Source organism: Ascaphus truei, chromosome 9 (genome assembly GCF_040206685.1).
Source record: "Ascaphus truei isolate aAscTru1 chromosome 9, aAscTru1.hap1, whole genome shotgun sequence".
NCBI classification, from domain to species: Eukaryota; Metazoa; Chordata; class Amphibia; order Anura; family Ascaphidae; genus Ascaphus; species Ascaphus truei.
Genome location: NC_134491.1, coordinates 37,874,702 through 37,888,729, shown reverse-complemented (window position 1 = coordinate 37,888,729; position 14,028 = coordinate 37,874,702). Strand labels below are relative to the sequence as shown.

Sequence of the window (14,028 nt, the reverse complement as noted above, 5' to 3'; positions counted from 1 at the left end):
ACTTGTACATTAACGAGTAAGTATCTCAGGAACCTAGTGGCTTAGAGTTAGGGTTACCCTAACCCATCCTGTAGATCAGCGGTGCGCAAACTGGGGGGCGCGGGGTTTACAGAGGCCCCGCGCGCTTCCTGAAGGCACTTAAATTAAGTGCTGGGGGAGCTGCAGGGCCTTTTAAACAATACTTGATTCAGCCGGCATCTGGAGACGCGTCGCAATGGCAACGCGGCGTCGGTTATGTGACGTCATGTTGCTTTGGCAATGTGACGTCATGACGCCCAGACGCCGGGAATCAAGGTAAGGAGAAGGAAGAAAGGAGGGGGGCGCGCGGGGAGGAGGACATCGGGCAGGGGGGCGAAGGGAAAAAAGATTGTGCCCCCCTGCTTTAGATGAAAGGGGTATTAGTTAGGGGGAATTACTACTTTAATAGCTTTTTAAAAGTAGATTCAAATGCCTAACTGCGAGACCTACAATGTAAAATTCTACAGAATATACCAGTCGTACTAATTTTATGGAGTGCTGGATAGAGAATTATTTTACAATTGTATTCTTTTATTCAGTACCGTACATAAAATAACCAATACACTATATAAGTAACACATATTTTACATTTGTTAACAAAACTGAACACAATGAAACTGGTTGGTATAACCCCCATGTTTTAGGGGGGTTATGTATCAAAGTCTCTGGGCTTAATAATTGGGGCAAATAAAGCAGCACAAGTTTTATTAAAGAATAATAGTTGAATGAAAACGACAGGTGTTTTTCTTGTTTGATAGATTTGTTGCAGTGTTGTTGCAGCAGAAGTTTCACATGGTAACCAGTGAGCTGGCTTGGAATGTGCCCAAGTACCGAGGGGTGCATGGAGGGTGCACGGAGGGTGCAATGCTGAGCTCAGGGGCAGGTCCCAGGCATAGGGGTTGCGTAATAATGAAGACAGTGCAACGTGCACTGGTTGCAGCTGCTGCCTGTTCTTGCTGATCAGTAAGGGAGGGACAAGCACCGGATACAGAAGCTGCAGTTGCAGGGGCTCTCAGCATGGATAGCATGTGCACTGTGTGGCCGGGCTGCCGGAGCCTGCTGATCGTGGTTGGGCTGCTGTGCTCCCGGGTGTGCCGCGTGCTTGCTCACCCGCAGTGCCTGGACTTCAAGCCCCCGTTCCGCCCCCCGCAGGAGCTGACTTTCTGCGTCCAGTATAAGGACTTCGGCTGCTGTGACTCTGCCCGGGACAGCCACATCATGGGGACTTTCTACAGCGTCCTGGGACATGTTGACCAGTCGGGTTATGAGAGCTGCGCGGCTCATGTGCAAGACATCCTGTGTCAGGTGAGCTGTGAGCACCCAGGGCCCGGGAACATGTGACAGTGATACTCTGTCTACAATATGAGACTGGCAAAAGGTATTTTGTCTACAGAAGTTTCACATAATGTATTTATTTTTCCGGACAGAATAAAGTAAGACGTTTACAATGTGTTACAAATTTTTTATTATTGTGAACCACATGTTGTGAAATGTATTCCGTGATTCTGTGGGGAACTTAGATTTTCTGTTACATATTTTATCAGTCATTTTGGGGACAAAATAATAATGCTACAAACAGTGGCTGACCTGTGACAGCCAGAAAGCACAGACACCTAATTTCTATGTGCATATAACACTAGTACATGGATATTGCCCTGTGCCAGCCACCCCATGTGTTCATCTAAAGCTATGTGCCAGCCACCCTTCCAGTATAGTGGCAACTGCCCTGTGCCAGTCAATCCTCCAGTACCCAGCCAAAGTGCCATGTGCCAGTTATCATTTGAGTGCCAAACAAACCACTTAATACAGGTCTTTTCAACTTGTGGGCCATGATCCAGATTGAGTTCACAAAAGGTTTACAAGTGGCCCTTTGATCATACTGCTAATACATACACACAATTACCTAGTGTGTGTGTGTGTATGTGTATATATATATATATATATATATATATATATATATATATATATATATATACACATATACATATACATACAGTGCTTGGCAAATCACCCCAAAAAATCTACTAGCCACGCCCTTAGCCCCGCCCCCCAGTTCCGCCTTTAAAAAAAAGAAATTGAATAGAGAGTGAGAGGGTAAGGCTGCGTCGATAGGACAAGCAGCGCTGAGGCGTGCGGACGCTCAGCGCTGAGCCCCTGCATCCTCAATGAGGATGCCTTGAGGGGGCTCACGCGAGCGTCCGCAGGCGTGCGGAGGCTTTGGAGTTTTCAGCCGAGCGCCAAGCTGTTTTTCAGCGCGCTGTCAGCTGAAAACATCCAATCGGCCTTAAGCAGCGTCAACGTCACAACGCCGTGACGTCGGCGCCGTGACATTGACGTCAGTGCGTCGCGGGCGATTGGCCCAGCGACGTCACTGCCCCGCCTCCAACCACCTCCCCCCCAGCTCCCTTCGCGCACGCTGGCCCGCCTGCAAGTCCGTGGAATCGCGCTGACTTAAGCAGGCGAGCCTCAGCGTTAGCGCGCATCCGCTCTCCTCACCCTTCTATGGCCCGGGCCTAACACAGAGAGAGAGAGAGACAGTGACAGAAAAAGAGAGAGAGAGGGTGACGGATAAAGAGAGGGTAAGAGAGAGAGGGTGACAGAGAGAGCAGGTGACAGAAAGAGAGGGTGGTGGGTGGGGGGTGACTGACTGGGGGGGTACTTCTGGTGTACTACACGCACACACTACACACACTGCACAGCTTTGGCTGTGAGCGACGGGGGGGGGGGGGGGAGAGAGAGAGAGGCCGGCGATCCGAGCAGGCAACTCCCTGCCTTCCCCTACCACCCACCCCGGGTGGCAGCCTGCCATGACTGCGCATCGCCGTTAACCCGTTCCCCTGCACCCATCTCCCGCGCTGGCATCCAATGGTGGGATCAGGGGCTAGAGAGAGCCGGGAGGCAAACGAGCGCATTACCTCCTCCCAATGAAAGGAACACCTCCAGCCCTCCCCTCCTGCCACCTCCCGGCGCGCTCCCCCGCCTGCCACCTCAGTAATTGTGTATGTATATGTATGTGTATATGTGTGTGTGTATATATATATATATATATATATATATATATATATATATATATCTCAAAAAAAACACAAAAGGCGCAAATCAGAGACACGTAAATACGTGAACAAGTCCTATATTTGAATTCCACAACGAGATGTACCTATAAATTAAATAGATACCAATATAGTGAAGTACGTTTATGAATAAAATTATTGCGCAAGCAACAGAGGCTACTTACAATGTAGCAGAAATAACAGGGATATCAGTAAAATGCTTTTTGATTGCTGCATCAAAGGGGCTGATAATCTCAGGAACCGCTCACTCCGTCTGTGTGCTTGGACGCGGAAGCTTCACTGCTCAGCTGTAATCAGCAGTTGCGCGGGTCCTCCGATGGTGACGTCATTCCCCTAAACGCGGATACTGCTGGCTCCGTTCACTCTGTGAGATTGATATAACAGTCCCAATAGCCTTTAAATAAGTATCCTGGAACCAGGGTCATGTGTGATGTATGAATAATTCCAGTTAGCTTAACTCATGCCTTCCCTCTTCCAAAGTACAAGTCCTTTTATCTTTCTTAGTTTTATTGCAAAGTGAAGGAAACAAAGGGTTCTTGTAGATGGAGTAGTGTGGAAGAGAGTGCTTCTCTAGAAGTGCTGTGTATCACCGGGTAAGGCGTGTGTAAAAACAGAAAGGCCTTGCTGGGGCTAATAACATGAAGGTACTCACTCACTCAGTGTCCTGGGTGAAAAGGAAGTATATGGCTTTCTGGGAATAGGAATAGTCTGAGGATGAGACTATCTGTGAATACAGACAGGGTAGTAAGGGAAACTCCACTAAACCAGGGGGATTAAGGGGTTGCCAAGACAACCTGGTAATAAGCTAACTGGAGAGCCCAAATGCAACAATGTCTCAGTACCACAGGCACTATGTGTTTTCAGAGCAAATATACATGCAGCTGAAATAAGGAGCTGACATGCAGAAGCTGCAAGTATGAATATGGAGTACAATTTTGGGCACCACTCATTAGAAAAGACATTATGGAACTAGAGAGAGTGCAGAGAAGAGCGACCAAATTAATAAAGGGAATTGACAATCTAACTTATGAGGAGAGGCTAGCTAAATTAGATTGTCACGTGTGCTCACCACAAACCAGTTTGTGGGGGTGTGAAAACACCGACCTAGGCCGCGAAGCCGGGTGTGGGTTGCGCAGCTCGTAATCGTGTGTTAGTCGGGTCAGGGCAGGAGAGTGTAGGATCGTTGTAGGGATTGGAGAGTGGAGAGTAGTCGAATTCCGGAGCCGAGGGAGAGGAGAGAGCAGAGTATTCGAATTCCGAAGCCAAGGTCCAAGGATGCCAGAGGTCAGGAGTCCGGTACAAGGCTGGGGGTCAAGATTCAAAAACAAGAGGACAAAGCAAGGCAGTTTGTAGCAAGCACGGCAAACACAAAATATGCTCAGCAATCAGCACAGGGCTGATTGAAGCTATAAGCTATATACAGTAGTAGAAGGAGCAAATGGGAAAGCTTACCCAGGAGTGAGGTCAGAGGTAAGTCGAACGCCGGTAGGAGGGTGCAGGGCAGGTGTACAGGCAGCATTGTGATTGCCGGGATCCATGGTATTGGTGTGCGCGCGCGCGCCCGCGAAGCGCAACCTCGACGGGGACACAGCGGCGCCTGTGCTAACCAGCTGTCTTGCTGGTACTAACGGGAGTCCGTTGCGACAACGCATGCGTGTGCGCGCCCCCGTCAGTTAGGGAGCAGTGGCGGCATGCACCCTGAGTCTACGCGTGCCTCCGATGGGAGGAGCGGGTGCGTGTGGATCCCTGGAGGAGTGGAGAGTCACGGGAGGTAAGGGTTGCTAGCGGCCGGCCCTTACAGTACCCCCCCCCCTTCAGGATCGGCCTCCGTACGATCCATACGCGGTTTTAGCGGGAATTTTCGGTGAAAAGCTCGAGTTAACCTGGGAGCATGTACCTGGTTCTGCGGGATCCATTCCCTCTCCTCAGGACCAAAACCCCTCCAATGCGCTAGGTACTGGAGACCTCCTCTTGAGAGATGGGAGTTCAGAATAGACTGGACTTCGAACTCCTCCTGTCCGTCTATTAATTTGGGACAAGGTGTGATGTGCTGGGTCTGAGGATTATTTTTAAAAGGTTTCAGCAAGGAGCAGTGAAAAACGGATGGAATTCGCATAGTTGCGGGCAATTTTAGTCTGTAGGCGACAGGATTGACTTTCTCCAAGATTAGAAATGGTCCAATAAATCTAGGTGCCAGTTTGGGGGGTTGTAATCTTTAAGCGGATGTTCCTGGTGGATAACCATACCTTCTGACCCGGAGCATAGTTTGGTGAATCCTGACGGTGGCGATCGGCCTGTCTCTCTTGCATAGAAATGGCACTTCTGGGGTTGCTCTGGATCCTCTCCCAGGAAGACTGAAGATCCTGGATCCTATCCTCAGCGGCAGGCACCCCTGTGTTGGGAGCAGAATTGGGGAGAGTAGAAGGGTGAAAACCGTAATTGGAAAAAAATGGGGACTGTTGGGTGGACTCATTCCGGAGATTGTTGAGAGCAAACTCTACCCATGGGAGTAGATCGCACCAATTGTCTTGAGCGTCGGAAATAAAGCAACGAAGGAACTGCTCCAGATATTGGTTGGTGCGTTCCGTTGGTCTGTGGATGATATCCAGAGGAGAAGTGCAGTGCCACGTTAAGTCCTTTACAGAAGGCCCTCCAGAATCTGGATACAAACTGAGAGCCCCGATCTGAGACTATGGTCTGGGGAGATCCATGGAGCGTGAAGATCTTCTTTATGAATACCTCGAATAGTTTGAGGGCGCTAGGAAGGCCTCTGAGTGGAACGAAGGGAGCTTGTTTGGTGAAGCGATTGACTTACTTACTAATATAGTATCCATCCCTTTGGATTTAGGCAGATCAACGATAAAATCCATCGAGAGGTGTCTCCATGGTAGATCAGGAATGGGGAGAGGTTGAAGAAGACCCCGGTTTTTATTCCGTGGTGTTAGGGCATGCAGAGACATAGTCCTGAATGTCTTTGCGCATACCTGGCCACCAAAAGGCTCGCTGTTGGAAGTCTATAGCCCTTTTAATCCCAGGGTGACCCACTGTTTTCGACGCATGTCCCCATTGCATTACCTTCTGGTGGAAGATGGGGGGCGGACCAATCGACCGTCTGGCACCTTGAGACCCTGCGGGATCTGGTCTTGAAGCCTGGCAATTTCTGACAGGGCGTCGAAGGTATTGGCGGAAAGGACGCAATTAGCAGGGAGTATGGTGTCCTGGTGGTCCTCCGTTTTGTCCTCTGCAGTGAACTGTCATGAAAGTGCGTCCGCTCTCATGTTTTTTGAGCCTGGAATGTAGGATATGACTAAGTTAAATCACGTGAATAACAGCGACCAGCGCGCCTGACGTGAGCTGAGACGACGGTCTCAATATATAACAGATTCTTGTGATCCGTGAGGATGGTGATGGGGTTTTCCGCGTCTTCCAAGAGGTGACGCCACTCTTCTAGGGCCATTTTGATAGTGAGAAGCTCACGATTACCCACATCGTAATTCCGCTCTGCCGCAGAAAATTTCTTAGAGAAAAAGACGCAAGGATGCAGTCTGGCCTGTTGATTCTTCCTTTGGAATAGAATGGCTCCTGCTCCTATATCAGAGGCGTCCATCTCGAGGGTGAATGGCTGTCCCAGATCAGGATGCACCAAGATGGGTGCCGTAACGAGTTTCAAAGGCGCTGATAGCCTCGGGTGACCATAATGCTGTGTTGGCATTCTTCTGGGTGAGAGCTGTGATGGGTGCAACTACTGAAGAATTTTTTTTTATGAATCAGGGGTAATAGTTGGAAAAACCTAAAAACCTCTGTACCGCTTTCAGAGAGAGAGGACGCGCCCAATCAATAACCGCTCTTACTTTGGCAGGGTCCATAGCCAGACCTGTATCAGAGATAATATACCCCTGGCTTTCGATCAAATTCCGCATCTCACACTCGATTCTCCTCCTCACTTTTAAAGCTTTACACTCTTCTGCCCCGCCTTACATCTCAGCCCTAATTTCTCGTTATACACCATCCAGACTCTTGCATTCTTCTCAAGGATGTCTTCTTTCTACCCCCTTTGTATCTAAAGCCATCTCCTGCCTTAAACCTTTTTCACTGACTGCCCCGCACCTCTGGAATGCCCTTCCCCTCAATACCCGACCTGCACCCTCTCTATCCACCTTTAAGACCCACCTTAAGACACACTTGCTTAAACAAGCATATGAATAGCACTGTGGATAATACTGGGCACATGATATAAAGCTTAGCCCCCTGCAGATGCACTTACCAGAACTCCCTCCTACTGTCTCTGTACGTTCTCCCTACCCACCAATTAGACTGTAAGCTCCTCGGAGCAGGGACTCCTCTTCCTTAATGTTACTTTTATGTCTGAAGCACTTAATCCCATGATCTGTTATTTATATTATCTGTTATTTATTTGATTACAACGTGTATTACGACTGAAGCGCTATGTACATTAATGGAGTTATATAAATAAAGACATACAATACAATATAATCCCAGGAATTATGTGGAAGACAGATGGAATTGGCATTTCTCTAACTTGGCAAACAGGCAGTTCTCATGTAGCCTCAGAAGTACCTGCTTTACGTGACCTGTGTGTTCCTGGACGTTCCTGGAGAATATGAGAATGTCGTCCAGGTTGACCACTACGTGCTGATCCAGGACGTCCCTGAAGATGTCGTTAACAAAGGCCTGGAAGACTGCGGGCGCATTACAGAGACCAAAGGGCATCATCAGGTACTCGTAGTGCCCATCCCATATGTTGAATGTAGTTTTCCATTCATCCCACTGGCGAATCCTGACCAGGTTGTATGCCCCCGCAGGTCAAGTTTAGAAAAAATCTTGGCGCCTTGTAGTCTGTCAAATAATTCCGCAATCAGGGGTAAAGGGTACCGGTTCTTGATAGTTACTTTTTTGAGGCCGCGGTAATCGATGCATGGCCGTAGAGTGGCATCCATTTTCTTTACTAAACAGAATCCTGCCCCCCGCTGGAGATGATGACTTACGAATGAAGCCCCTCTGTAAATTCTCCAGTATGTATTGTCTCATGGCCTTGGTCCCGAGAGGGGACAAGATAAGAGCAGCCTCTGGGAGGAACGACACCAGGAAGTAGGTTGATGGGACAATCATAGGCACGGTGGGGTGGCAACTCTTCAGCTTGGATCTTGTCAAAGACCTCTCTGAACTCTTTCTAGATCTCCTGGAGAGAGATTTACTAGGTTCTGGGGTAGAAAAAACTGCTATGGCTTTGGAGGAATCTAGACAAGTCTCGCTACAGCGGGTCCTCCAAGTGGTGGGCTGTGACCAGGTCCAATCTATCTGGGGATTGTGGGACTGTAGCCAGGGAAGGCCCAGTATCACATTAACTGAGGGTGTGTGGATGGCGTCTAGCTGTATCCATTCGGAATGGCCGCCGGTCATCTTGAGACGTAGGGAAGCAGTCTGCAGGGATATAAAAGCGGGCTGTAGAGGCCTACCGTCAATGGCTTCGAGGCCTACGGCCGGTCTTTGGGAACTAGCAGGATCTGATTCCTCTCAGCGAACCTTTGGTCGATAAAGTTTCCCCCGGAACCGGAGTCCATAAATGCCAGAGTGTCCGAAATCCCCTGATAGAGTGACCGGAAGCAGTGTTTTGGACGGTAGTGGGGGAGAAGAGGAAGGAGTTACTGTCCCCTGTTTGGTTCTCCCAATACTCACTTCTGAAAGGCGTTTCTCGACTTCGAAGGACAGGCGATTACTATGTGTCCACTACTATGTGCGGCAACTGCTGATCTCTTGGTGTGAGGCATTCAGTGCTACACGGAGAGTATAAAACTCATTCTGCGATATGTCCACCTCTGTCCGGGCATTGTTGACCTCCTGGTGTGAGGCATTTAGCTCTATGCAGAGAGTGTGAACCTCATTCTGAGAGACTTCCACCTCTCTATGGCAATTGTGAACCTCTTGCTGAGAGAGACTTTAATCTCTTTCAGTGCCTCCTCATACTTCTGTTTCAAATTAGCAATCATTCTATCAAATTGGCTCTGCTTTTCATCCATGGTGGTAATAGTAGCGTATAGAGATTTTTTAGAGAAAAGGGTTCTCAGCCAGTGCTCAAAATTCAATTAAGTGCTTCTCCGTAAATGAAAAGATAAAAGCTACATAGCATAATCTTCATTTATCTTTACTTAAATGCACCTTGGTTGAAGGGTCCAGGTCTATGAAGGTGAGTACAGGCCTGTACTAAGGTAATTGATGCTCATTATTAGGGGTATGGGAAAAACATAAAGAAAAAGGGATGTCAAGGGAACCTGTGTGAACAAGGAATCCTGACCCCTATCTAAATGGTAACTCCACCAACGTCCCTTAGAGCTAGACCATCAAAGAATAAATGACAATGTCTAAAGACATAGTACTCACGACCCTTGTAAGTGTGGTCCGTCTGGTCCCGGCGTGCTCTCAGCCCAATGTGTATAGCAGAGGAAAAACTCCCTGAAGAGGGTAGAAAATGGCGGTGCACAGCGTGTCAACAGGTACCTCATGCGTTCCGGAAGCAGGAAGTAAAACGGAAACTGGATGGCGATTTCAATAGAAAAATGTAATGAACAACAAGGACATCAATACGTTTTATTTATCTATTTCTATTCTTCCTGCTTCCGGATCGCATGAGGTACCTGTTGACACGCTGTGCACCGCCATTTTCTACCCGCTTCAGGGAGTTCTTCCTCTGTAATAGTAGCGTATGCAGTATCTAGATCTGTCTGTAGATCCTCCAATTCGGTCCCGGATTCAGAGTACATTGCGAGAACAGTCTTCTGTAGCTCAGCATTATCTTCCCTCTCCAGTTTCAATTGTTCACAGAGCAGATCACAGTCCTGCCTGGCATTTTACAGGGCATCTTCAGGGCTGGTCAAGGGATCATCACTCATTGGTTCCGGCTCCGCTTCCCTGATATAGTTTGAGGGTTTCTCACTGTCAGTACCAGACAGACACTTCTTTGGGGTACACGACTTCTGCCTTGAGCCTTCTGGATATTCGGTCATCCGTGGGACAAATTCTCTATTTCCTCTAGGCTGCAGGGCACCTCGGTCCTCCTCTTCCTCCATGGGATCTGCGGACATTTCTGATCCTTCCATGTTAATTGGAGAACCTCTTGTTCTTGTTTCGACTTTTTGCTTTGGACGACTGTCACGATGGGCTTGCCAGGCTTGTAATAAAGGGGTCACCCTCCATCTGGCAGCCCCTACAATCGTGCAGGATGCGAGGGGTTAATGGAATCGTATACATGTATTTCTGCAGTCCCCTGCTTCAGCACAAAATGTATTCACTTTGTTTTGTGTTCCCGCCCTGTGACGTGATTGCACCAAACATATACACTGGGATCAGGTTGAGAGGGCAAGGGTTAAATGTATTTGGTTTTATGACCCTTTGTTTGCTCCTTCTCGCCCTTTTGGCCACCATTTGCAGTGAGGTACAGAATGCAATGTATTCCTATGCAAAATTTACAGGGCTGTTGCAATTACTGTAAATGACCACCAGGTGGCGCCCGAGAGTATATGCGAAGATCCTCCATTGAAAAGCAATGGGCTATGCTTTAACATAAGCGTTCCCCGAAAGCTACTTTCAAGGTTCAGGGGACACCCTTGTGATACAATGTAGCTACTTGGGGATACTGTTAAACCGCAGCATCCGAAAGTAGCTACTGTTCAATCAACCCTCAATTGACGTGGGAAATTAGGTCAGAGTTTTGAACTTGAATATGAAAAAAAGTATTAAAATGCATAACTCAAAAAGTATAACAGCTAGAACAATAATTCTTTCAATTCCTGGATCCTGGGAGGCTGCTCTCTCGACCCCAACCAAGTCCGATGGGCAATGCTCACGTGAAGGAGCCGCTCCAGCCACGAGGGTCACCGCCATTAAAGTCAATGGCGAAAGAAAGACTGCTGTTTTTAAAATGAGGTTTTGGACCCCTGAGACAAGATTGCATGGCAGGTTTCAGCCCTCTCAGATTAACCGAATGGAGTATTTTTGATATATATATATATATATATATATATATATATATATTTCTGTATAGTCAATGCTACCCAATTAGCCTGCAAAATTTCCTGGCCATTTGGAATTGTAATGAGCCATCAGGCGCCGGTGTGTCTGGGTGCCTTGTCCTGATCAAAGCTTCACCCCCCCCCCCCCCAGATTAAGTATGCAGGAGGAAGAAATAGCAGGACATAGCTGTTTAGGTTTAAGTTCCACAAATCACACCTCCAGTCAGCGTTTCCCCTGTGAAGAAATACAGATGGTAGACTCAGAGGCACCAGGCTTAAGAGTGGGGTTCAGTAAATGGGACTCTGACTGGGAGGATGTGCGCATGTGCCCACCCCCTGTGGGCAGGTACTACCTTGCTTCCCACGTGAGCTGGCAAAAGGTAATTGGGTCCAGGTAATTGTTATCCAATACCTGAGTCCCAATGTTAGGGATAGAGCCCAAATCCCATATAAGTGATTGTAAGCTCTATGCCCAGGGTCTTCGTTGTCTTCGTTATTCTACCTGAATTGTTCCTGTCGCTTGATGAACTGCTAGCCTGAATCCTGGGCTATTTCATTTGTCCCCTTCCCAAGTAAGTGTATATATTTCCATTGTTATTTGTCCAACATTGTGTGTCCACCTGTCTTTTAAGTAATAAAATCTCTTTATTATATCAGTTGTATTCAATTCAACCCAGAGTATTTGGTGTATATTATAACCCTGTGTCTACGTGACAGGCTTATAATAAACTGGTGGCAGCGGTGGGACTGAATTGAATCTGTGTTACATTTTACTGCGGGACTCTGTAACACAGTGGGAACTCGGGTAAAGTGAGAGTTCCTAAGTCTAGTGATATTGGACATACTGTTGTGCAACATATAAAGGGGATATAACACCACCTCATTGTTCACCATACTTGCATGCAGCTTTTCACCATGGACAAGGGTATAGGTCGGTATGCAGCCTAGTCACGAGCGCAGATGGAGGAGAAATGTGCAGAGTATGAGCTGCTTGTGACTGGCAGAGACAAAGGACAATTAAAAGCGGCAATAATGGAGGTTTGAAGCCCAGCTAGCTGAGCTGAAGGGGCATGAAGCCACAGCTGCAGCTGCCATAAACACCAACCAGTCCAGAAGACAAGGGGTTAATTTAGCCCTGGGCTGCAAGGACAACTGGAAGAGGATTGGAAGTATCCTGGAGTCAGTTTGGCTCAACCGGAGGGGCCTGGCCCCTCAGCTGCAGTTACAGCAGCCACCAACCAGCCCGGAATGCAAGGGGTTAGCTTAGCCCTGGGGCTGCAAGGACATGGGGAAGGCACGGGTAGCCACCTGGAGATTGGTGGCTGGGCATCCGTGACAGGACTCACCCTCCCTGAGTTCATAACTCTCTTGACCGCATGGGGAGAAGGGTCCACACCCGCAGAGTGTTTCCAGCTGCTTTCCCTGCTCAGGGCAACTACAGCGGAGGTTCAAGATGAGACTGCTACATTTGTCACAAGGAGGGCCACCTCAAACCCCAATGCCCAGACCGTGAGCGGTCGGGCAAAGAACCCCATCAGGGGCACCGCTCACAAGCTGCTAAGGGGTCAGATGCCCATGTCTGGCTGACCCCCACAGAGAATGCAAGCCCAGCCATGGAAATAACCCCCAGAGGGACGTCCCACAGAGAACCTGCCCTTGTCTCCCTCGTGCCAGCAACAGTGAGCAGAGGATGTCCAAGTGCATCAGTTGAGATGAAGCCTGCAGATGACCTGAGCAGGCACCCACGGAGTGTTACCGTTGATGACCGGCAAGCAGGTAGCTTGCCAGATTTGGGTGCTGCTGCTATTCTGGTGCAGCCAGAAGATTTGAGGGAGGAGGTGGGTTTGTCCAGGGTAACTGCTAAAGTGCGCCTCGGTAGTGACCTGGAGCCAGCGTCCTGCATGTTTGCGGTGGAATTGCCTGCAGTTGCGGCGATTACTAGGAGCTCGACATCAGGGAGTGCAGTGGAATCCACCCCATTTCCCCTGCAATTGGAACCTACGTTTCCAGAGGTCTTTGAAGAGACCAGTGAGGTAAGCCAGACCCAGTCGCAGACTGACAATGACTTACTGTTCCCCATTACTGTACCCAGTTTCCCCCCTGTAGAAATGACCGGTGGGTGGCTAGAGTTAGGTTTTCAGTTTAGGGATGCGTTGCCTTCAGACCCCAGCCTGGCAGGTATGGGACTTCGGGCGTCCGAGTGTCAGCTAGGGGAGGGCTCTGATTACTACCTAGGGCACCGCGGGCCCCTGTCTAGCAAGACAGGCATACCGGGGGTAGAGGAGGGACTGACCTGTAAGCGACCATTAGTGGTTCCCCAGGGGGACAGACAGCAGCTAGCACAGGTAGCCTTCCCCTTTACCCCGGTGGAGCATCAGCGGGTCTCTCGGATTAGAGCCTCCCTGTTGCAGCCTTGCTATGAGCTGGAGGTGTCAGGGGCCGACGTCGGCACGTTAGACACAGGATACCCAATATCAGGTCGTATATTACCTCACGGAGGCTACTAAGTATACAAACCATACTGGGTTTATTCTTAGCATTTACCATCCTGTTTGCTGTGTACAATACAGTACTGTATGTACTTACTTGGCATATAATCACACATATTTTATGTGTGATCACGCAGCTGTTGTCAGTATATTATTGTGGCTTTGGACATTGTCCGTTTTCAACCCGTTCTTGTGCCTCCACACATTTGGGGATTTTAGTCCATGCATTCTTATGCATTTTTATGGTGTCTCGTCAGTTTTTATATTGTTTATTAAAATATTTTTTATTTTCATTTGAGTGTGACCTTTTGCGGCTTACCCTATTTAGGGAATAGGCTATTCAGTGGCCTCCTATGTGATGACATTTTCCTACAGTATCATAATCCTTGCTGATTATTTGTGTGTTTATGCTGTGATTTTCTC

The 14,028-nt window shown here is 48.5% G+C and overlaps 1 protein-coding gene across 3 annotated transcripts in view; it reads left to right on the top strand.

Annotated features, from left to right (window-relative positions):
* The window catches only part of HHIPL1 (HHIP like 1), a 116,403-nt gene that overhangs the window by 28,485 nt on the left and 73,890 nt on the right, over positions 1-14,028 (top strand). For 2 of the 3 annotated variants that reach the window (XM_075614390.1, XM_075614392.1), the window contains exon 2: positions 777-1,323. The exons of the other annotated variant lie outside the window; for it this stretch is intronic. In XM_075614390.1, the coding sequence (XP_075470505.1) occupies positions 1,036-1,323 (288 nt within the window). In that variant the 5' untranslated portion in view covers positions 777-1,035. The remainder of the gene's footprint in view (positions 1-776; positions 1,324-14,028) is intronic. 3 annotated transcript variants of the gene reach the window in all.